The sequence below is a fragment of the Populus trichocarpa genome, chromosome 10 (assembly GCF_000002775.5).
Source record: "Populus trichocarpa isolate Nisqually-1 chromosome 10, P.trichocarpa_v4.1, whole genome shotgun sequence".
Lineage (NCBI taxonomy): Eukaryota > Viridiplantae > Streptophyta > Magnoliopsida > Malpighiales > Salicaceae > Populus > Populus trichocarpa.
The window spans coordinates 17329029-17354088 of NC_037294.2; the positions used below are offsets into that span (position 1 = coordinate 17329029).

The 25060-nt window shown below is 33.6% G+C and overlaps 2 protein-coding genes across 3 annotated transcripts; one reads left to right on the top strand and one right to left on the bottom strand.

Annotated features, from left to right (window-relative positions):
* Nucleotides 1-346: 346 nt before the first annotated feature.
* On the bottom strand, nt 347-8846 carry LOC7492958 (uncharacterized). Of its 2 annotated transcripts, none has more exons than XM_024609897.2 (13): nt 8531-8846; nt 6897-7100; nt 6507-6557; nt 5630-5763; nt 5410-5526; nt 5127-5246; nt 4075-4178; nt 3045-3214; nt 2661-2714; nt 1583-1692; nt 1076-1189; nt 845-970; nt 347-759 (listed from the first exon to the last, which is right to left on the bottom strand). In XM_024609897.2, exons 2-13 carry the CDS (start codon nt 7071-7073, stop codon nt 732-734), a joined length of 1305 nt encoding a protein of 434 aa, XP_024465665.1. In that variant the 5' UTR covers nt 7074-7100; nt 8531-8846; the 3' UTR covers nt 347-731. The 2 variants fall into 2 exon arrangements, with proteins under 2 accessions (XP_024465665.1, XP_024465664.1); XM_024609896.2 differs by having other exon boundaries at nt 8604-8845.
* Nucleotides 8847-17191: 8345 nt separating this feature from the next.
* LOC7481599 (glyceraldehyde-3-phosphate dehydrogenase GAPCP2, chloroplastic) lies at nt 17192-23211 on the top strand. Its single transcript, XM_002315035.4, has 14 exons — nt 17192-17525; nt 18157-18230; nt 18340-18407; nt 18519-18557; nt 18713-18813; nt 20465-20577; nt 20751-20850; nt 20963-21109; nt 21333-21393; nt 21481-21578; nt 21664-21806; nt 21944-22027; nt 22669-22758; nt 22891-23211. The coding sequence occupies exons 1-14, from the start codon at nt 17430-17432 to the stop codon at nt 22943-22945; spliced, it is 1269 nt and encodes a 422-aa protein (XP_002315071.2). The 5' UTR covers nt 17192-17429; the 3' UTR covers nt 22946-23211.
* The last annotated feature ends 1849 nt before the right edge of the window (nt 23212-25060 follow it).

Sequence of the window (25060 nt, forward strand, 5' to 3'; positions counted from 1 at the left end):
TTATGTTGAAGATTTTAGTCTCAGATTCGTTGATTATTCGAGAGGTATTAGGAGGAATAATTCTAGCTATTCCAGTGGTGCAGGGAGATAACATTTGGAAGGGATCGCTGTTCAACGAGTACATCAACCTGGGCAGTGAGGATAAGGTGAAGAATGAAATAGACTTTCATGATCATGTCACTGTGAATAAGACGGGGGTCTCTCTAGCATTCGCAAAAGATATGTATGCCAATGACTACACAGTCGATGATGAGTCAACAGAAGAAGAGACAGGGCTTGAGTAGAAGAGAGGTCTTGTTATACAAGAAACGAGCCCTGATGATGGGGCATAGCTGCATAGAGATAATTGGAATTTGAAGCATAATATGTAAGTTAAAATATAAATAATCATCTTTAATCACATGCAGTTTGCTTAGACAGTTACTATGGGTAAATGATGTTGGAGGGGGGCTCGAGCTTCGACTCCTAATGCCCTGTTATTGGAATTGTAAGATGGAGCGGAACATAATATAAGATTGTTCGATTACTCAATCCAGTGTATCGGAAACCAGAAAAAGGACAGGAGCTACAGCTAGCCTTTCTTCTCCCTAATGCTTGGATCTGCCCTCGTATTTTCTAATGTAAATGAGTTAAGAAAATAAACTTTTCACTCATTTCATTGCTCTTCTATAACAGCAGTAATATCCATCACTCAGCACAATTTGAACGATGGCGTGACTTCACTGGTCAGCTTACAGGATGGTGCAATTTCCGGGATCCCTATAAAGGCAAAGATGAACTCGATCAGTTATATAGAAAAATAGAGATTTCTCCACTTGAATATGCGCAAATGAGCAGGAAGTACCTCTTTATGTCTTCATAATTGCTCAAAGCTTGCTCGAATTTAAGCCAAAGGGGACCGGTCTCTTGATGGTTCACATTCTTTGGCCCAGAAAGATAAGCTGGAACGACAAACTGTGGAGTTCTTTCCCTGTTTAACAAGTTACAACTATTAATGGATGGGACACAATCTATCACGAAGGATTACTCAATACGAGACCAGCTACAATTCAGATTTCATGGTTATCGAACTCACCTCCCTTCATATTCCGATAACCAGGCCAAATAGGCTGCACCAAAGTACATAGACACAAATGGCTTGGTCAGATCACCAGCGGAATCTAATCTATAAGCCCTGTAACCCAATTCCCTGAGTGCAAAGAGAAATAACAACCACATTTTAGCGATGGTCTTAAGAAACAATAGAAAACCACACCAATGAAAAGGTCTATCTCAAAAATACATTGTATATATTTGGCGCTGGGAGCCTTAAATAGTTTTGCACTCAAAATACATACGAATTTTGTTAAAACTCGATCACAATAAGTATTGTTTGAATAAAAAGATTCCACTTTCATAAGAATCAAATTGCTTAGGAAAAATGAGAGCAGGCTCCATGGAACAGCCTCGGCAATCAATCAAAATGCAGCATCCAAACTTGTTTAATTTGTTTTTATCAAAAAGTCAAATGCATGTGTAATTTTTTATATAAAAAAAGGGTACACAACCTAGAATTTCAAAAATTATTCCAGTATTTGCGTACATGTAAAGCCAGAAAGCTGTAGAGTAGTCGATTCCCATTAATCCGATTCGCGGTCCAACCCCATTCACAAAACGCATGCTCACCATCTCAGCAAGAGCACAAATGACTGACTGTGCAGAAAATAGGTATCAAGGAAGAAGAAAACAAGACAAAAATATTGAGCAGGGGACAAGTTCACGAAAAATGGAAATTTAGGCAAGGATAGAATGTTCAAGAACTGAAACAAACCATAATAGAAATTAGAATATTTAATAACCTTGTAAACCACTCAAATCTCACGAGAATTTTCAAATCTGGTTAGGAAAGCATGATTTGCTACCATAGCAGATCAGTTTTATCTAATACTACATCCCCAAGGAATAAAATCTCAGGTAAAACCACTGCTGTTAGGTCAAACCTAAGCAAAAATCACATATTGAGCACAAGCTTGTAACATTATCCATTGTTTCCAAGAACTGAGAGCAAAAGAGAAGACAGACGTGTGATTTAAGATCATATATCCACTCCCACCATCTTATTGGTCAGAAAAACAAATGGTTTACTCCATTTCTCTTCTTTAAAGACCCTTAATAGAGCAATACCGGACAAAGTATTTGCTGTTAATCTGAATATGAGTTCAAACATTTTTAGTGGAGCTTATATGCTATAAAGTAGCACATGACATAAGAGTCAACCTAGTCGTAAGATGCCAGTTCTTCAATAGATATCAGCCTTGCCATCTATCTGAACTAGATTTTCTTAATTATTTTGCGACTTTGGATGCGTCCAATCTACATGACACAAATGCCTCAGCAGGAAGGACAGATTGCATGTACTGTCATTTAGGTTTTGCTAGAGCCTCCAACAGAAAAGGAGTCATTTCCTAACACAAACTCGTATCACAATAACTAGCAAATGAATGTGCGGTCATCCTCTCTGCCAGGTGGCAGAAGTGAATAACTACTGGTAAATACCTCTAAGAATTGGAAATAAAAGAGAAGAACAGAAACACAGAAAAGAAAAGGAATTATGAATTGGCCACATAGTAGCATCGTTTTACAGAAAAAAGGAACTTTTACTAGCTAGGATATATACTCACAGGTTTAACTCCCCTTGTACTGAAGTGTTTTGAAAGAATTATGTCTGCAACTGCCTGCATGAAGTCAGTATTGGTGATTTGACAGATTATTAATGGCGTATTTCATGTTCATAAAAGGTTATTTTAAGTTAATATGTGAGAGAAGCTTTCATCAATGATATGATATGATACTTTTAATATCACAATCATACAGGTGATATATAACATGAAAGCTCCGTGCTCTATCAGGCTATCTGCAAATTTTTGGTTTTAGGCTCCTGCTGTGCCATGGGCCAATATGCTAAAGTGATTAGCATTCCATACAAGAATAATGGAAGTTACTTGAAGGTAAGATTATTATCTTATGGCAATAATTTAGAGGAATTTTCACGTCTTTATTCGTACCTTCATTTCTACCCGAGATAGATATGGTTTCATGTCCTTGTCATGTGAAAAGCGCACCTTTCCTCTTTTTTCTCCAGATTTCGTCCACTCTTTTGCAACTTCAGAACGACTCCACATCTCTTGCATTTCTTCTGGGGAAGCTTTAGAGTCCCAATATATATAATCAACACCTGCTTCCTCCAAGCAGCAACAGGTAAATTAACAACTGAATGAAACCAAAATATCTTTTAAGAAATAACTTGGAAAAGAGGAGAGCTTGGCCCCATTCATGGTAGTCGATTAATAGTGTCTATATAATTAAGAGAATAAGTTCTATAGCATATTGGCGTGATCTCTACTCAAGATGTATCTTTCCATGTGACTTCATAACAACAAAGATACCATCTTATGTTCAATTACACCACCATGTCAACTAAAACGATATTGACCAAGTCAACTGCAATAGTAATTGTCCTGAGCTTGTCAATTTCATATGCTTCACTAGAGAAATACGTTCTTGTTATTGAGTAATGATATGCTCTAAAAAATATCACAAAATTGTGAAGTAAATCAAGTTCAAAAGAGAAAAGTGACACCCCATGCATATGAAGACTGGAAAATATCAAAAGACCTTTAATTCATTCGGTAAGTGAATGTTTACACTTATTTTCTTTTCCCGAGTAATTGTACATTCTGTAAGCAAAAATCTATACAAAATATACTTTCACTGAGGCATAATCACCCCTGAAGGTTCTGAATGGGCAGTTTCTTGAGTAGCCTAAAGATTAATATAAGGATCACAAGGCTACTAAAGTACATGCTTATGTAGGAAAAATTGTTAGGATTTTGAATACCCCTAGTGCAATCACCTAAAAAGTTTAGCTTGAGTTGCATTTGACCTTGATCTGTTATTCAAACAAGATTCTGGCACCTTGGCAGTAGATTCATAGTCATTCAATTAGATGAGAACTGAGAATTTGTTGAGCCTAATCCAAGCCTCATGAAGACACTGAATGCAATTGCAAGTAATCTTAAGTGGTAAAAGTACAACCTGTTTTTTCTGAAGAAGGTGCATTTGTATTTTGTGTAGCAGGTGCAGCTTGAGCAGTTGAAGAATGAGCATTGTTTACTGAAGGACCTTCATCGACAAATCTTCTGCATTATGACAATACAGTTCACACAATATCAAACATAATGTATGTATTCTTTTAAAATGTTACAGTCATGATATTGCAACCTTTTTCACAGGTCAGGGTTGATTCAGTGATTTGTAACCACAAGCCTCGGGAGCAGCAAACTAGGATCTACAAGGAATGGCTATAAATAGTGTTGGGCTACAAGTTACAAACAGAAAATGCAGGTACTGCTGTTCCTGAGTGTAGGTGGCAGGGGACTCATGTCACGTTAAATAGACTACGGTGGTGATAGAAGTCAAATAACAAAGGCCAAAATGGCCTATGCATTTGTGTGAAAGTGTTACATAAAACTGCCAAGGCACGGGCCGTGGAACAACCTTTTGAGCACAAAACCTCTAAAGTTATTTCAAATCATGCATCTAGGCCAAACATCAAATTTATCTTGCTAATGCAATTGTAAAATTTATCTTGTCACTGATATATTTAGTAAACGAGAAGTATGGGTTACAATAAAAAATGTAAAACAGAGGAAGCTAAAGTTTTTCACAATCCCACAACTACTTTAGAGGTTGCACTATTTGCAGAACCATACAATACAGTTGCACATTTCCTGATATGTTTCGAAGATCTTCACAATTTAGATAAATAGAATTGACAAAACAAACAGAAATGCATATCGAAAATTGTGGGGAAAACACAAATTTGCCAAATATCAAAAAAGAAAAGGAGATATTCAGACAACTCCAAGCAAGGACTTCGTAGCAAGTTCAGTAAAAACAAAGAGTTCTCAAGCAGATGAGTGTGTTGGGATTTCCAATTCAGCTTTTGAAATTGTTTAGAAAACAATTTTGGAACTACTTGGATTCCAAAGTCAAGTGAGAAGAAATAAAAGATAATAAATAAAGGGGTGGAGAAGAAAAAGAGAAATGCAGGGCTTATATCATCAAGCAGTACGCAAAAAAATCACCTGGATGGGAGACTTTCTTTGACTGAAAGGTACCGTTTCCAATATTGCAAAGTTGATTTGTGAGTTGCTTTTTTCGTACCACCATTATACGCCCTAACTACGAACTCTTCACTTCTTTCTCTGCAAAAGACCTTGAAAGTTAAATTCCTAAATTAATAAAACTCAAAATAGAAGCTTTGTCAATCACAATACAACGTTTGCTTCAATACAAATAAATATGGATAGAGCCAAAAACAGCAGGAATAATCAATTGAACCAATGGTGTCTCTGATCGATAACTTACTCTTCTTCGAAGTTCGATAACCATTTAATATAAGCAGCACCAAAATAGACGCTAACAAAAGGTCGATATAGAATATCTGGATTCCCTTCTACTTCATATGCCTGATAACCTAAGTCCCTGCAGCACGATGCAGTTATAACTTCAGCAAGCCAAAATAAAACCAGCAGAAAAAGAGATGGTTAATAAGGAGCTCGAAAAAATCAGAACATGTATTTGGTACCTGACCAGCCACTCTGCTGTTTTTGGTAAAATCTGCATGATCCCCAGGGCTGTCTCCTTAGTTTTCTTATCATACCACCGTGTAGAGAGGGGCTGTCTATCACTTGCAAGTTCAGCTACAGCACATATCATGTCCTGCAGACACGGGGAATGGATGCAAAATAGAACCGAGCAGTTAGCTTCTTAAATCTTAATTACTCATTAACGTTGCTAAAGTGTAGTTACGAGGTCACACAATTCTTCCCGGAACCAAAAGTTTGTTCAAGAACAATTCAGAAAGCAGTACGCGGATAACCAAGGTGTTGGTTTCTGCGTATCTATCCCAGGAAAAGCGACAAGAAGAAACAAAAGGTTAACTGAATTTGCAGCAATTGAAACAGAAAATATTATTCACTCAACATTTGGTCCATTGACAACATATTTTAAGGATGATTGGAATAGAACAGAAAATAGATATCAATGATGGCTTTTTCAATTGAACCAACCAATCTTAACACCCAGGTTGATATATGACCGAGTCATGTCCATGTGTCAGTAGCTTTGTGTAGAAGCTGTTTGCTTTCTTTACTATGCTACAAGCTATAAAAGTGATGCAGGCATGGCGTAAAAAGAGGGTGAAGGTCAGGACACTTCTCTTCGGTTACTATTTACATGAAGTTGAGTTTTGAGGTAAGTCCATTTGCATAATGTAATTCAGGATAGCTGGCTTCTCTATGTCTCGGACCAACGAGCTGGGTCCCAATTTGATGGTTTTCATGAAGACTTTTGCCAATTAGCGGATTTATAAGTTGTTTCGGTCAGTATATCGGTAACCATTACCCGCCTTTAGCCTCTTTCTGAGCAATAAGAGTTAAAAGAAGTAGTTGATGAGGGCATACCGGCTGTATCTGTGAATCAAAATGTCTTCGGACAATGATATCAGCTACAGCCTGAAGGAATACAAAATAATGCAAGGTACGATTAGATAACAAGATCAAGAGCATATGGCTTGCATCTAAGAACCCATCAAATCCAAACTTGTATGCTTCAAATTTTTGAGAAGTAAAAGGCAAGAAAGGCAACAGGTAAAATTAGCAGCACAGACGAATAGGCAACTATGTTTCAAGCTCCCAAAGATTTAAAAAGATGAAAGGAAATTATCATTATGGTACTGCTTGAATTGATTACTTCATTAGCAAGTGGATTGCATAATTTTATACGTGTCAATTTGATGAATACAATACAAAGCATCTACAGTTGTCTTTGAAGTAGATGAAGGATTGTTTTACCTTCATCTCAGTCTGCGTCAAATAAGGCTCTCCATCGGGATCCCGTGAAAGGTGAACTTTATTTCCTTTAGTCTCTCCAGCATCTAACCATTCAGTGCTAACTTCAGGTTCCTGCCACATTGCTTCCATGTCCTGGACGTCAACGCAGTCATTCCAATAATCAAAGCTGGTGGCCATCCTGGAGCCTTTGTGCTAAGATGGCATCTATCAACAAAGAGAATTTCAAGGTGCAATTAGTACATCAAAAGAAACTATATATGTTGACGAATTTGAAAAATTCTCTATGTAAAAGGCAATAGCTGCTGTGCTGAAGCTGGAGCTTCCGAAGAGGAAGGAACACATGTAAAAAACAAGAAAAGGTTTGTAATTCTGCTGTTGTTAGATTATTTCTGGCAGACTTGATTTTCACGCTTGCAGGACATACAAGTATAACATCGTAGCATGACCTCAAAACAAATCTCCACTTAACAGAACAAGATCTAAGAAGCAGGTTGCAACTTAATTTTTAAGGTATCTAGAAATGCCATAAACATTAGAAACACCTCACCCCAGAAATGGAGAAACGAAAATTGATTGGAGAACTTGACATGCGATATTAAGGCTTGTAGAATTCCGATACCAGTGGCATAAAAATAACTAATACGCATCAGCGAAGGCAATATCAATACCATGTGAGTCTAGCATTCAGTTCATCAATCTATTCTTTTGAATGTAACCAAACGTTTATCTGGCATTTGAAAGCTAATTCAACAAAGAAAAATATATAGATGAAGTTCCAGTACAGTGAAATGTTTGAACAGAAAATGCTGGGGGAAGAAATAGCCATCCAGTGCCCCAACATTATGATATGCTTGACAGCAAGTAGTAGTCATATGTCTATTTAGCATTCTTTTCACATTCTAATAGGCAAGAAATGTGGACAAGCCAGGGAAATTTTTTTAAAAAAAAAAAAAAAGTCTACTTGGGCAATTCCCAAACCAAATTGGCAAAAAAAATAATGCTTTTTTATTAGATATATCAACTATTCAAAGACCTAACGACCACAAATGTCGCCAAACGAAATCTCAAATAGAAAATTTAAGGCCTAATGGCTCACGAGGAGAAGAAACAACGAATCCTCATCTTTGAAATCAGACATAAACTAACAACCAAGACAATGTCGCATTGCATGTGATGAAAAGAATTGAGGTGCATTAATTGGAAGTGCATTTCCATTTATTTGGGATTGTTCCATTTCCCTTTCTTTTCTTTTTTTTCTAATGTCATTCAAAACAAAACGGTCCCCTTACATTTCCTGCAACTATCTAACAATTCGTTGCAATTAGCCAGTAAAGTTATAGCCATTTACGTTTATAATAAATCAAAACAGCACCCCAATGCAAATTATGTATTCTTAAATTCCATACAACAACTTTCAAAATTAATTCCACATAATATGAATAAAAAAAATAGCAAAATCTCCGATCCCATATATATATATATATGACAGGCGAAGAGAGAAGGGAAAAAAATTCAAGATTACGAAATGAGAATGACAGAAAGACAAGAACCCAGATAATGAAACACGCCCTTGTATCCATCATTCACGATGAGATCACAATGGAGGGAGGGAGACAAATATTAATTATACGTACAAGCTGGCTCAAAGTCAGAGGCCCCCTTTCTCTTGTGTTCGGGAAAAACAAAGAGAATGGAAAAGAAATCTACCTGGAGATGTTAATTTCTTTTCCCTTTGTTTTTGTTTTGGAACGGAAAGTAAAAGGGAACGGCGAAAAAAAAGAAAGGAAGAGAGAAGATCAAAAGAGGGTATGTAAAGACTGTGGATGGACCATTGTTGACGGGAATTTATCCATCCCTAAATATATATAGCCTTCTCTGTCACCCTCTCGTTTTTGTGTTTCTGTGTGTGTTGGACGGGTTTTTTTTTTTCTTTCTTTTGGATGGCCAGATAATTGGTGTGGTGTTTCGTTGCTTGCAGAGGAGGTGATTCTTGAGAGAAGGACACTTGGCAATAGCCACCTTGTTTTCTCTCTCTTTCTGCGTGTGATTGACACTTGGCAATTAATTGTGTGGGGTTCACATAAATTATCCATAGTACTCCTTATTGTTGAAAAAATCATTATTACTTTCGTGTTATTAATTTCTAGTTTTATACGAAGTCATAGCAATTTTATGTTTCAAGTTGCTGATTTATAGAGAATTTTACAGTGTATGGTTGTGATTATTTTTTAAATAATTTTTTATGTTGAAATATATGTTAATAATATTTTTTTATGTTTTAAAAATTATTTTTGATATTAATATATCAAAACGATTTAAAACATATAAAATATATTAAATTTTAGCAAAAAAACAATGAATTTTTGAAAACACGGTTTGCACCGCGTTCCTAAACATCTTCTTAATAGATTAATCTAAACTAATAAGAATTTTTTTTCATTAAAAAAATTAATCCGCCAAACAACACAGCACATCTCGATAATCTACTGAATCCTATGGCAGTTAAAGGGCATGAGATTTTCATAAAGTTTTCAGTTTTAAATCCTGAAAGAAGCAGAGTGGGGGTTTAGAACCTGTGTTGGTGTATCTTACCGTGGAGGAATGCTAATTCCCATAGATCTTCCATCGAACCAAAAAAAATAGCAAGTCTTAGTGATCACAGCCTCGCATGAAACACTTCTTTTTTTCCCTGGGTGTGTTTCTCTTTCTCCTTCTCCTTCTTCTAGTTTTTTTTTTTTTTTTTAGAAATCAGGTATAATATTTCGTATAGAAATTTCTCTTGTGGTCTGGGAAAATCCATCACTCCATATTCCATCTTAAATTTGATGTGTTTATATTTTAGGTAAAGAAAAACAATATAAAGAAATCAAAATAAAATTCAAATTAATTTTAATATTTTATTGTCAATCAATACATATAAATTTAAATAAAAAAAATAAAAATTGATTGGTATTCTTGAAATACCAGAGAAATATTTCTTATTTCTTTATAATCAACAAGTCATCGTATTCCATCTTAAATTTAATGTTTGATATTTTTAGGTAAATAAAAACAATATATAAGAATTAATATAAAGTTCATGTTAATTTTAATATATAATGATCAATGAATATATACAAACTTAAATAAATAAAATATAAAATGATAGATATTCATGAAACACCGGAGATATTCCTCATTTCCTCCTCTAATGCAAACGATGACAATCACGTTAAGGCGGTGGCGATACAATTCTGGGCTTTTTTACTGGGCCTTGACCCTGAAAATTTTTGAGCTTCAGTACGAGGAACATCAACAGGCTTTTTTATCGTTTTTTTCTTTTAACATCGACAAGAAGCACCAGGGACCTCGATTCATGGAGGGGTTTAGAAATATGAAATAATATTTTTTTATTTTTTAAAAATTATTTTTAATATCATCGTATTAAAATTATTTAAAAATAAAAAATAAATATTAATTTAAAACTAAAATAAATAAATAAATTTTAAATTTATTTAAAAACTCTTTTAAAATATAAAATACTGAGACACACTTCCAAGTTTCATAACCCGTGTGACAGTAGAAGACTCAAATTAAAGAGAGAGGGTAGGTAGATCTTCGTTGTGTTTTTTTCTGGAGGACCACGTGTTGAAAGGAATAGGATTTGCTCCCAGCTACCCACGTACAGACAGACAGACCCACCCTCTCCCGTGGAAATGGACAGAGGAAAAGCGACACTTCGACCTGTTTATTTTTAAAATATTTAAAAAAAAATTAAAAAATTTTTATTTATTTTTTTATTTTAAATTAATATTTTTAATATTTTTAAATCATTTTAATACGTTGATATTAAAAATAATTTTTAAAAATTAAAAAAAAATATTATTTGAATATATTAAAAAAAACAATCACAATCACATTCTCATACGTTACGCTATTTTTGATCCTATTCTAATCTCATCCGTCCCAACTTCGAATCAAACGACCCATCATGCGGTACATTCTGTCAAGTTCCTAGATAGTCATCCGTAAAAATCAAAGAGAATATTTTTTCCCAACACAAAACATTTAATATAAATTATATTTTCATTATAAGATTAAAACATTTGGTTTGTAGATGTTGAGTTTATTCCTCCATTGACATTTGTGTACCCTCGACATAAATCTTAGAAAAACCCAGTATATTCAGCACACGATCCCTTGCCATTGTTGTCAAGTGGCAAGGCGACAAAGTCCTTGCACTTTAGCATGAATAAACTTATTCATAAATTAGTAGATATGATATAACATGCCCGCGCGCTGCCGCGGGCTTATAAAATAAATGTATTTGATAGTGTTATAATTATGAACCAGCGCTAGATAAGTAATAGAAATTAAAGGTATGATGGAGCAAATATTTCATGACGAAAAAAAAAGTTGTGTTGGTGATCGCCACATGATTTAGCTTTTCAGTTAATAAAAAGAAAAAAAAATTACAAAGCTAAATTCTCTACCAACTTAATATTAAAAAAAAAACTAACAAAGATAATTTTGGAAGGAAAAAAACCCATGAGAAAAAATGTTGTAGCAATCCACAGTGTTTTGTGAGAAAAACTATAACCCTTTCCTTATATGATTTAGTTTTACTGTAATTATAATTCTTAACCAACTTAATATTTAAAAAAAATCGACAAAGATAATTTTGGAAAAACACTGCAACAATTCACAGTGTTTTAAAGAGAAAAATTATAAAGCTAAATTCTTAATCAGCTCAATATTAAAAAAAAATCGACAGAGACAATTTTAGAAAAAAAAAACAAACACCAAAAAAAGGAAAAAAAATCATGTTGGAAACACTGTAGCAATTCACAGTGTTTTGTGATGAAAGCTACAGTGCTTCCCCACATGATTTAGCCTTATTTGTAATGACTTGTAATTGTAATTCACAAACAACTTAATATTAAAAAAATTACAAAACCAAAAAAAATAAAATTGAAAAGGATAATTTGAAAAAAATTAAAAAAAAAACCATGTGGGAATGAACAATAATTTTTTTAAAAAATTACAGTGCTTTCCTCACATATTATAACTATAATTTTTAACCAGCTCAATATTAAAAAATAAAATAAAAAAAAGATAATTTTGGAGAAAAAAAACCATGCGGAGAAACACTGTAGCAATCAACAATGTTTTAAAGAAAAAAAATTACAAAACCAAATTCTCAATCAGCTCAATATTAAAAAAAAATCGATAAATATAATTTTAAAAAATAAAGAAATAAAATAGAAAAACTAAGTGGGAAAACATCACAGCAATTCACAGTATTTTAAAGAAAAAAATTACTAAGCAAAAATTTTAACCAGGTCAATATTTAAAAAGTAAAACTAACAAAAATAATTTTGAAAAAAAAATAAATAAAAATAAAGAAGAAAAAAAGAAAGTTGAAAAAAAAAATGAAAAAAAAAGGGAGAAGAATCACTGTAGATTACTGTTGTAATCTACAGTGATTTGTGTGCGGGAAACAGTAAATCCCCCACACGTTTTAGTATATTAGTTAATAGAATGTTAAATACAGCCGTGACTGTGCAATTTTAGACTGGTGGTCAGGTGCATGTAGACATGAATTGTCCAAATCAACGCAATCATTATTGCACCTTAGAAAGAGTCAAATTTGATTTGATTTGCCAAATGTGTCAAATTTTTTTATTGTATTTTTTTAAAGTAATTTTTATTTATAAATATATTAAAATAATATTTTTTTATTATTTTTTAAAAAATATTTTTCACATTAATATATCAATCAAAAATAAATTTTAAATAAAAAATTTAAAAAACCATGGAATACAAGTTTCACCACGATCTCAACAGCCTCTTAATGTATTTATAAGTGAACGAGAAGTGGTAACAGGTAATAACAGTATATGCTGGGAGTAATTTTTACCATGTCTTCCAGTCAGTTTAAAGTGGTTTAACCGGATGTTTGCAGTATCGTTCACCAAGGAGCAAACATGGGTTCCTCTCTCCCGCCACGCACCGGCGGCCGGATCCTAGAAGAGATAGAGAGGCCAGCAGCCCAGAGTTTTTACGTAATAACTTCACATTTTGATCTTTATATCTTTAAAAGTTACGGTGTAATTTCTAATGTTAAGAAATTTCACGTAATTAAATCCGTTTATTTAAACGACACGATCCTACACTGTTCCGTCCTTGAGTTTTAAGTTTATTCTATGGTTAAATTCCCAGAATCACTCAACAAATCAATAAATAAGATGGAAGAGAACAAACGTTTAAAATCGTTCTTGCTGTGAATTTTTAATGTGTTGAAATATTTTTCTAATATTTTTAGAAAAATCTATTTTGTTCGTATAATATACGAATGGTTTTATAATGAAAAACTCATATTATAAATAAATTGCATCAATGAACAATACTATATTATTCTTCCTTTCTTCTTCCCAGGGATTTTACGCAGAATCCATCCTTTCTTCCTCTGAGTTCAAAAAATCTTTAAATTTAGTGAGTCCCTAAAAAGATTGTTTATTTTTATTTTTATTTAATTGAAACCAGCCCCTTCAGGATTTATATGTCTCATTAGTTTTTAAGAAACATCTTACACCGTGCAACTTAGCATTATTAAAATGTGAAGCCAGCTGATTAGACGCTTACAGTGTTTTTTTACTGCAAAGTATTTACGAGAAAATTTTAGTTCAACTGCCGTTTTTCAATTTTTTTTATTTGACACGAACTCATGTTCTTCCATGAATAAGGAATGTTTTCTCATATATATATATGGCTATATATTTTCAACCCAATCATTATTGTTAGATAATAATATAAATCATATCTTAAAAAAACCTCGTTTAATATCTTAAGTTATTGGGTTGAGATGGTTCTTTCGAATCTCATCATCCCCTATTTATTTGATAAAAATTAAGTATAAGGTAATGTGAGCGTATACAAGTTTTAAATCTAAAGGGTTTTCACTCGAGGGGATATGTTAGAGAATAATATAAATCATATATTGTAACCTCAGCTAACAACTTGAATTATTAGATTGAGATAGTTCTTTAACAAGAACTAATATAGAAAAAATTAGTTTCTTATAAACAACTTTAACTTTGAACTTTTTTTTCTAAACCACGACTTCAAACTAACCACTTCATCTCAACATGTTTCTTCTTCCTCCCCGGAATGTCCTCATGAAATTCCTAACCAATTTAATAAAACCTTTTCTAGCAAATTGCAAAGTATATAAATAATTTCACACCATTTTCTAACATATTTACAGCTAGTTTTTTTATCCAATAGCATCACTTTTAATTCAAGTGTCAGTTCGGGATTGCGATTCAAATAAAGATTGATTAAAATTTATTTATTTTATTTAAAAATATTTATTTATATTTTTGGATCATTTTGATATGTTAATGTTAAAAATAATTTTTTTAAAAAAATTATTAATACATTTTTAAACGAAAAACATTTAAAAATACAATCATTATTACACTTTCAATCTCCCCTAAATCAAAGATACAGTGGAATATTGGAATGAGTAGATGGTGATTATCATTCATTAATATTTATAAAGATAAAATGTGCTGGGTCCTGAATTAGTCAAGGCACAAGTGATGCCTGTCTCTGATTTGTTTAATTCATATAGAATTTTAAGAAAATTGGAGATACAAAATATGTTAGATTTCATCCGAATCAAGGTTAGTATTTGTCAGTGATACACATATTCACGTGAAAATCATGTTTGTATGTCAAATACTATTTTTAATTGGTATAATAACCTAATTTTACTTAAAATAATTTTTATGTTTTTTTTCCAGAAGACTATGTATACCTAATAAATTAGATAGAAATTACTTAAGATCTAAAACATTTTACCATGTTTATAATCTGCGAAGTTTAAACTTGAAGTGCATTTACCTCTGGTGATGGCGGCGGGTAATACAATGACAAAGGTGCTAGTGTGTGCTTGGGTGTAGCTGATTTTTTTAAAAATATATATATTTTTAAAGTATAAATTATATCTTATAAAAATAAAAAAAAATATTTTTTTATGTGAATTCCATTAAAAAAAATCAATCATACCTTTATCTCAAACATCCATACATTTCACTCTTAATTTTAAAACCTGTTTATTTTTATATTTTAAAAATAATTTAATATTTTTATATTTTTTTTTACTATAAATTGTTTTTATAATTTTTTTGATATACTAATATAAAAATATTATTTTAATATATTTAAAAATAAAAAATATTTTAAAAAATCTAAACATAGCATGGGTAGTACTCCATATCGATCACTAGACATGTCAACAGAACATCTCTCAATGGCGATATAATCCTTTGGAGGGTTGACACGCTGGAGTCTACTGGGTTGAAATATCATCAAGGATTCAAGAGGCAAGTGTTCGTGACCTCCTTCTACATCCTGCCGACAGCTTGATTCTTTTTTATTTTTTTCAACGAGAAAATGCTCCCCCCCTTTATGCATACCAATATTGAATTAAAGGGGCGAGAGTGAATTAAAGTCGCTCAACATCCACTTTCAAATAATTGCTGATATTTACCTAATTATACCAGTTCAAAGAAAAAAATATATACAATACTGAGATATAGAATTTCAATTAATCAAATAGGAAATGATTTAAGTATTTTAACACAATTTCAAAAATATTTTTTAAAAACTATTGCTCCTTCCCTCTTTGTGTTTATATTTATCTATTGTGCTTTGTTATTATACTCTATTGTGTTTTTTTAAAAAATATTTTATGTTTTAATCAGAGTTTTAAAACCCGGACCGGCTCGGGCGGGTCGACCCGGGACCCGGCCGACCCGGGCCTGGGATCGGTCCTGGTGGAGGCAAAAACCAGCTTGGGAATTGGTCCGGAGAAACCCAGTCGACCCGGGACCCGGTCCACTTGGTCAACCCGGGTGAGACCGGTCAAATTTTTTTTTATATTGATAGTCATTAAACGACGTCGTTTTGACATTTTAAAAGGCCAAAACGCTGAAGAGTGAAGAAAAACAAAGCAATATCAGTTACAATTTATAAACCTAATTAACTCAACTATTTGAAACCTAGCTGAGGAGCAGATGAGCAAAGGACGTCTTGACTATTGATCGCTGTTGTTTCTCTGCGAAAAAGGTTTGAATCTCCTTCTTTTACTATTTGTTTTTTTTTATTCTTGGCCGTTGAAACAATTTGTTTTCAAATATGGAATTAAGCACAATAATAGCAAAACACCATCAGTTAGTCGCCCCCTTCCCCTCTCAGTCTATCGAACAGCTGAACTGCGTGCCTTGTCTCTTTCTGATTTAACAATGGAGGAGACCGACGCTTCTGCTCTCGGCGAGAAAACCATAAGCAAAAACTTAGTCTCTCTCTCATTTGTTCTTACTGGAAATTTTGTTTTCTATTTTTTTTTAGTGATGGATTTAATTGTGACTTTTGGGTATGTTGCTACTCTTGTAGTGCACTAAAGAAGGAATAAAGAATAAGAAGAAAGAAGAAGAGAGACGCCAAAAAGAGGTGTTTTTTTATAGGTTTTTTTTTAGTTGACCCGGATCAACCCATCTGACCCGTGACCAGATCACTTGACCGGATCAATAACTGGATTGGGTTTCAAAACTATGGTTTTAATATTTTAAAACAGGAAAAGAAACAAACTGGCCCAGACTGGCTGACGTGGCTTTCGAGGACCTGGCCAGGGTTTCTCAGCTCCGAAAGTACACGACAAACTCGCCTCCGTGTTTCACACAGTTGCAATCCCCTAATGATAGTTGTTCTAGCACTGTCTCCGTACAAACAATTTCACGGAATTTGTGTGGAGCTCTGTTTTTTCTAGTTTTACATGTCTATTGTAAAGAATACCAAGGGCAATAAGCAACCATGACTGATAATAAATTTCTAGTTGGATAAATATGCTCTTCGAATATCTTATTTTTTTTTATTAAAAAAATGAATAAATAAAATAAACACTCGCCATAGTCATACTTATGCTCTTTAATTTTTTAGTATATATCTAAATTATTTTTTACTTGAAAATATATTAAAATAATAATTTTTTATTTTTTACAATTTAATTTTGACATCAATACATAAAAATAATAAAATAATTATTTTAAAAAATATCAAAAATACATTTTAAATAAGTTTCACTTAAAAACCTTTGACCCACTTTTTTTGCCATTTAACCAACCGAATATAAAATCAGGAGAACAAGAGAGCTCACACCAGAAACAATGTGCCTGCTCGTACATTAACACAACTCACCCGCTGATAGTTTGCTTTTTTGGAGAGAGAGAGAGAGATACACAAAAAATAAAAAAGTGAGCTAAGGACGTCCCTCATAAGAAACTCCGCTAAAAATTTCCTTCTCTTTCTGTTAAATACACTTTCGATTTTGCTTTTAAAATACGATCAAACGCCACCAACAACTACCATTTCTTTTTTTTGGTTCTTTCATTTTCCTCGCCTTCTGCTCCCTCTCAAAAGCCGCAAACCAAGCCTTGGTTTAGTAGTAGGGTTCTTGAGAGAAAGAGCTTGGTGTTGCACTCAGTACAAATGGCTTTCTCTTGTCTTCTCAGATCTACGCCCGCCGCTCCTCTTGTTGAAGCTTCCCGCTCCGACTTCTCTCCTTCACCGTCCGATCGATTCAAGGTATCTGCTCCTTTTTCTCCTATCAACTCTTTCTTTTTGAAAGTCCGTTAGTCGCACTTTGTTTGAGCTTGATTTTGGTTTTTGGTTGTTGAGAGAGAAAAAAAAGTAGAGTTAAAACTAGATATTGAAATTGTTATTCATGAAAAAATAAAATAAATATGGAAGTTGCCTGACTTGGAAGTTAAATCTGCAAATAACGAGAGATATGAAAGATATAAGATAGATAGTAGTGTATACAGGTTATTTATTTATTTATTTGATTTCAGTTATACTGGTTTTGAGTTACTTATATCTGTTTGGTTGGCGAGAAAACTGAGGAAAATGAAACAGAAGCTTGTTTTAAAACAAACTGTTCAAAAAAAAAAAAGGTGATATCAGATCGGTATTATCATCAATTATTATTAAACCCTGTGCTTCTTTAGCTTATAGCTCTTATATTTTGAGTTTATTTAGTTTTAATAATTTCTAATCGTTATAAAGAATGCATTAATGTTCATATATAGACTAAGCTTTTGACAATGTGTCTGTCTATAGCTGATGAGTGGTGTGAAGTGCCAGTTACTATTTAGAGATGTATGTAACTTTTGGCCATTTTTAGTTTTAATCTTTCCTTTTCTCCTTGTAATCTCAGGTGTCTAGCGTTAGTTTTAACTCTTTGAAGAGCATTTTTGGCACTTCAATTCCAACAGGGTCATCTTCCTCACAGTTGAGTACTGAAGAATTTGATATTAAAATCTCCACATATATATATAGGTACATGTGCGCCAGCATGCCTTTTCTTTAAACTAATTCTGAAACATTTTGAACTACTCAGGACATGCAGTGGAAGGAGCATCCAACCCATCAAGGCCACAGCTACCGAAATGCCTCCCACAGTTTTAAGTGAGAAGCCACTGTTTTGTATTCAGTGTTCTCTTATTTTTGAATGGGCAGGACGGACTAGGGAGGTGTATTTACTGATATACTAGTTTCATTTGTTTTTATTTTAAATAGAATCGCGGGCTGATGGAAAGACGAAGATTGGAATCAATGGTATGTTTTCTCATGATTAAATTTTATTTTTGCTCTGTTTTGCTTATTTATTGTTGGATGCTACATGGATTACAATATATCTTGAAGTGTAACCGACATTCTTTGGAACATAAACAAAAATTCTCAAATACTAATAGAAGTCTACAATGGTACAGGTTTTGGTCGTATTGGTAGATTGGTTTTGCGAGTAGCAACTTTCAGGGATGATATTGATGTGGTGGCAGTGAACGATCCTTTCATTGATGCTAACTACATGGTAAAGGATTCATGATTAGATTTCTTTATTGTAAGTCAAGTTTTGAAGATATGGTTGGATGGACAACGTTTACTCCTCAGCTTCTTTTGTGTGATTCATTTTTATGGCTGCTTTTGTTTTACATGTTAGCCTCTTTTGTTATGTCATAAGAACAGGCCTGGGTGAACCCCACCGTGAACCCTTTTATTGGCCATCCCTGGTATTTATCCCAAAAATTGTTTGGTATCTCTGGACTATTGCACTTCACATGATTAGGGGTTAGTCAGGTACTCAGAGAGCCTTGAGATCCTGGCACCTTGTTAGCAAAGGAAAAATGAAGACCAAAGAAGCCTTAATTCTTACCTGGATTGTTTTTACTTTCATCGTCATGTGTACGATGGCTTAGTGTGTCGTTGAACTATGTTATTAGACCTGTGCTGTTATTGGAAACAGAGTGATTTTCTTGAAATCACTTGCTTGATTTTCTCCACTGTGTTTAGAATGTGGTGTAAAAATATATGCTTTCACAATTACTGCATCGATATCCATTGAATTATAGTATTAGACCGGTGCTGTTATTGGAAACAGAGTAATTTTCTTGAAACCACTTAAGTGGGGCTTTGCTTGATTTTTTCCCTCTGTGTTTAGAATGTGGTGTAAAAATATATCCTTTCACCTGTTCTAAACACAAGTATGGTAGTAACATCCAATCACAAGTATTGTTGTCTTTCAGATGTTTAATGAAAATCAATGATATTATTACTGCAAATTTGTTTGAATTTGTCAAATTATGTCCAGTAGTTCATTTCCCTGAAAGAAAAACTGGGGGGAAGTCTTATAGTTTGTGGAATGCTTATGGAGTTGGTACATGATGTTGCAAGTCATTTTGGAAATAGAAGGTGGTGTTTGATTTGTAGTTCCTTTTATGTTTTTCAAGCAGCATGGATCAAGATCTGATTTTTTTGGTGATCTTCACATAGATGCATGGAATCAGGAGCTAGCATATTGCTCATGCAAATGTTTTGCTGGTGCCTTTCATTTCCATTTTCATTCACAAAATACAAACTCTCTCAACACCTCATGCATTTTTAGATGCATGAGTTCCTTTTCATGATTCTGGAGCCAATCTAATTGGCTCTGCAGCATGGTTGAAAAGCCACCAACACCATATAGATAACTTCACAAGATCTCTTTTCTCATGATCTGATGATATTGCTTTTATTATATCAACATCTATGAACTCATACTGTTGTTCCATTTCAGCAGGCGTTTTTTGCATGGCAATTGGTTATGTAGAGGGCTATGGCGTGTTGGCTTTTGTAACTTGGATGCCTTGGCATTGTCCTGGTCTTGTGGTTCCCAAGTCTTAGAATTAGCTGCCAGATCATTAAAACTGAATAGAAATTTATGATATAATTGATCATATAGATGTATAGGATCTAGTGTATCCTTGTATTGCATGAATACTTGAAGAATTTGAAGATGAATTAAAAGAGGCAAGCCTTTTGCTGTATATTAATTTAGCTATAGCTATTTGATAACGTGGAAAATGGTGTGTTTTGGGAAAAAGGGGGCGGGGGTGCAGGGGAAAATCTTTTTTACTGGAAGCTTCCTTAATTTGCCACAAAAATTGTTTATAATTAACTTGTTTTTTTGCCCTCCACATATCCAGGCTTACATGTTTAAATATGATTCTACTCATGGCGTTTTCAGTGGAACCATCAAGGTCTTAGATGATTCCAACTTGGAAATCAATGGGAAGCAAATCAAAATTACAAGCAAAAGGTACTGCTTCTGGGGATTTATTTTTGCGCTCATATCTGTACAGGACCTGAAATATGTGTTGGCTTACTGTAACTTATTTCTTAGCATCTTGAATCAATTGTCAACATGAATCTCGATAGAGTTTTTATTGCAATATTAGCACTTTGATCTAACATTTAAACTCATATATCCAGGGATCCCACAGAGATCCCTTGGGGTGATTTTGGGGCCGAGTATGTGGTTGAATCATCTGGTATTTTCACTACAGTTGAGAAGGCTGCAGCTCACATGAAGGTTGGTATTAACTGTTATTGCCCTTAATTTCTCCTAGTCTCTGCTCTGTCTGTCTCTCTGATATCAAGATCCATGCACTACAAATTGAGCTCTTTGTGACATTGCTCTGCAGGGTGGTGCGAAGAAAGTGGTCATATCAGCTCCCTCAGCTGATGCTCCGATGTTTGTAGTTGGAGTAAATGAGAAGACATACAAGCCAAACATGGACATTGTTTCCAATGCAAGTTGCACTACCAATTGCCTTGCTCCTCTTGCTAAGGTCTGATCTCATTTTGAAGTTTCAAGGTTTATTACTCCTTTTCTGTTCTACTGGTCACTTGTTGGGAAAACCTCACTTGCAGTTTTTCCCCTGTATTTCTTTACACGATACTCTTGCAGATCCAATCAGTTTGTGCAATTTTTATTTCTTTTTGCTTGTAAATATATAAGCAACTCCTTTACCTCTTTAACATCCCTTAATTTCTTGTAAATTCATTTCTCAGGTTGTTCATGAGGAATTTGGTATCATTGAAGGTTTAATGACAACTGTCCATGCAACCACAGGTCTGTCTCCCATGCATATTTCTGCATTCATGGGGTTTTTGTTCAGCACATTGTCTTGCATAGGTGTGTAACGAATTTTTTGTTCAGCAACTCAAAAGACTGTAGATGGTCCATCAAGGAAGGATTGGCGTGGTGGCCGAGGAGCAGCACAAAATATCATTCCCAGTTCCACTGGCGCTGCAAAGGTATGGAATTGAATATACAAACTTGAGATTTTATCCAACTTAAGTTTGGCAAAAAGGCATACAAACATGTTTTTTGGTATTGTAGGCTGTTGGAAAAGTTCTTCCAGAACTCAACGGAAAACTTACTGGAATGGCCTTCCGTGTCCCAACACCTAATGTTTCTGTCGTGGACTTAACTTGTCGACTTGAGAAGAGTGCATCATATGAAGATGTCAAGGCAGCTATTAAGTAAATCTGCTAGTTTTTATCTTCACATATTTTTCTGAATTTTGGTTTGGGGTTGGGCCAGAATGGAGGGCTTTGATAGTTTGCTGGTTATAGTTTAGTGGCAATAACTGAGTTAAAATTGTGATTTTCAAATCAAGGTACGCATCAGAAGGCCCACTTAAGGGCATTCTTGGGTATACTGACGATGATGTTGTCTCCAGTGATTTTCTTGGTGACTCAAGGTAAATCTCCCTCCCTTTAGTTGTCCCTCTGCGCGCGCGCGCATGTGTGTGTGCCGGGTTGCTTCATTTTGAACAACTATTAATATCATCATTTGTTAAGAATGCTTGGTTTGTGACTTCTATTGATTGCACTTTTCAACAAATTTTATAATGCCATGCTCAAGTATCCTGGAAAACTTGAGAGATCATGTTAATTGACGCCCCACTGTGCTGCTACTTTTTGGCCTATAATTGCCTACTCCGACTTTCCACGACCTGTGCCTTTTCTATCTTTTATCTAGAAACTAGACTTGCTTGTGAAATATGAAAGGATCTTTTATTTGATCTTCTAGTGGCGCTGATCTGATTTAAGGAAAATGAAATGAAATCAAATAAAGAGCAGAACGTAGTATTAGATGAGATTGAAGCTGGAATACAATTGCAAGGATATTGGAGGGTCTGAAGAAAAACCTCTTCAACTACCTCATACAGTCTTAGTCCTTCAAATATTAGAAGTTTCATGCTAGTCACATGTCTATGATTTAAAAACTAAAAACTAATAACATAACTGCTGAATGTGAACTATAATGAGCCAAGACAAAAACTTCTTGGCTAATTAACCAAATTTCCTTCTGCGTTTTAACACATTGGTTTCATTCCAGGTCAAGCATATTTGATGCCAAAGCTGGTATAGGATTGAGTGCTTCCTTCATGAAGCTTGTTTCTTGGTACGACAACGAGTGGGGTTACAGGTATAGCATCTTTCTTTTACGGGAGGCCTGTGTAAGCGCAGACATGCAGGCTCCATGTATTTACTGGGGATGTAAATTGTGGTTGGTTTTACAGTAATGATGAATGACAACCTGAATTGCTCTTTTTTACAGCAACCGAGTGCTGGACCTTATCGAGCACATGGCGTTGGTGGCAGCACACAATTAAATAAATACCATGAGAGGTTTACTGCATTAGCGGACGCTACAATTTTAGCGAATGCTTCAAGCTTCTATGAAAGTGTAGTTACGAATTTGATAAGTGATTTGGTTTTTGTTTTGTGTTTTTGGCTCTTCTTCTCATGTGAAATTTGGACATGCAAGGGTGCATCTCTGAAATAATGTTACATTCAACATGTATGCGGTCAATCTAGAAGTATACCTCTGGACTGCCTAATGATAGGATAAAAATGACGATCAAGTTCCTTTCATCAATCCTCTGTTTTGTGCTGCTGGCGGCATGAATGGGTTAAAAAGCATCTGAATCTGGTAGAAATGTCGCTTTGGGCTTTCTCTATGGGCTACTTGCCTCCCTCCCTTACAAGCGACAGAAGGTATTTCGGTGTGAGCTCTGCGCTGGCTTGTAGCGATTTTTCTTATTTGGGCTGGTACTGGTAGAGAGACATGGACTTCAGATTGATTGAGTAATCATGCCCTGATTAACTCAGGGATGGCTTTCTTCTTCCTCAAAACCTTCACTAGTCCATCATAATTTCAAATTTGATCATTCGAAACCCCGACTTGGGAGTTAGAAATTTAATAAGGTGATTATAATAATAGTTTTGGATAATCTACATGTAGTATATCCTTGGACTTTCAATATTTGATCAAATGGAACCCTCTTAGAATAGTTTGATGGGAATAAATCTTTTACTCTAATTAAAAGGTTCAAATGATACCATGTATACCATTTATATTTCAAAATAAAAATAGAACAAGATTAGAATCTTTATTTTTTTTAATGTTTTTTTATTGAGAAAAAAGATATAAAATAATTTAAAATTAGAAAAAAAGAAGATTAAAGTAGACAGACCAAAACATATTAAAACCTTAAAACTAAAAAAACCTAATTTTCAAAGGAAAACAACCTTTAAACTTTTGTATTGCTTTAAGAGTATAATCATCAACTAAGAAAACAACAATATATTTAATAAAATCACATAATGTCAACACTCGGACATTGTGAGTGCTTTACTCGTAAAAAAACAACAGTAACTTTTGAATTTTTTGAATTCAAAAAAACAACAATATACATGCATTTCTTTGAATTTTTTTTTTAAAATATTATATTATTGGTGTAAAAATCAGAGTTATTATTGGCTAGTTACGAGTTGGCTATTGTGTTATGTGAAGGTTATTGTATTTTATACACTATTAGTTAAAATATTGGCGATGTACAGTTTTTATAATAAAATATAATATCTACTTTGCATAGAAAAATCATGTGTACATAGGGGGAAAAAATTTGGGTATATGAAAAAATTGGTGTGCACGGCTATTGAAAACCTAAAAAATACCCTACTCCAGAGATTTTAATAAAGATCAACAAGACCAGCGAGGTGGTCTGCTATACTAAAAATAAAATAAGAATAATAAAATAAAATAACAATTTAAAGTAGTTAGTTATCTCTGGTATCGTGAAAGGCAAAAAAAAATACCACGGGAAATAAATTGCACTATATAAACGTTACGCTGGAATTTCAATAAAAAAAAACGTAGTAAAAATATTTAAGTTATATAAAATTATTTAATATTGATAATAAACATACCCCAGTTAACTTGAAAATATTTTGATTTGATTTTTTATAATTCAGATTTAAAATTAAACCATATAAAAATTGTTATAATATGATCTGATTAACATGATAGGTTTAAAAACAATCTGATCTACCGGTAAAAATATCAAGGATCAAATTAAGAAAAATAAAATGATAAAAATAATAAAAAATCTCATGACCTAACTTTTTACCTAATTCGGGTTTAAAATTAAATCATGTAAGAGTTATATTAATGTGACCTAGCTAACTTGGTCTAGCCTGGATTTAAAATCTAATGGTGTGAAAATAATCTTGATATGATCTAATTAATTTGATAATATAAAAATAATCTGAATAATCGTTAAAAAAATCTAAATACACAAGAAAAAAAAGATAAAATTGTGAGAGGAAAAATAAATAAAATTAAAAAAAAAAAGAAATTGAAAAAAAAAAAAGAAGGCTGAATTGAAAAAAAAAATAAATATTCATTTATCATAGTGGAGCATCATTAATTTCCCAAGTGTTTT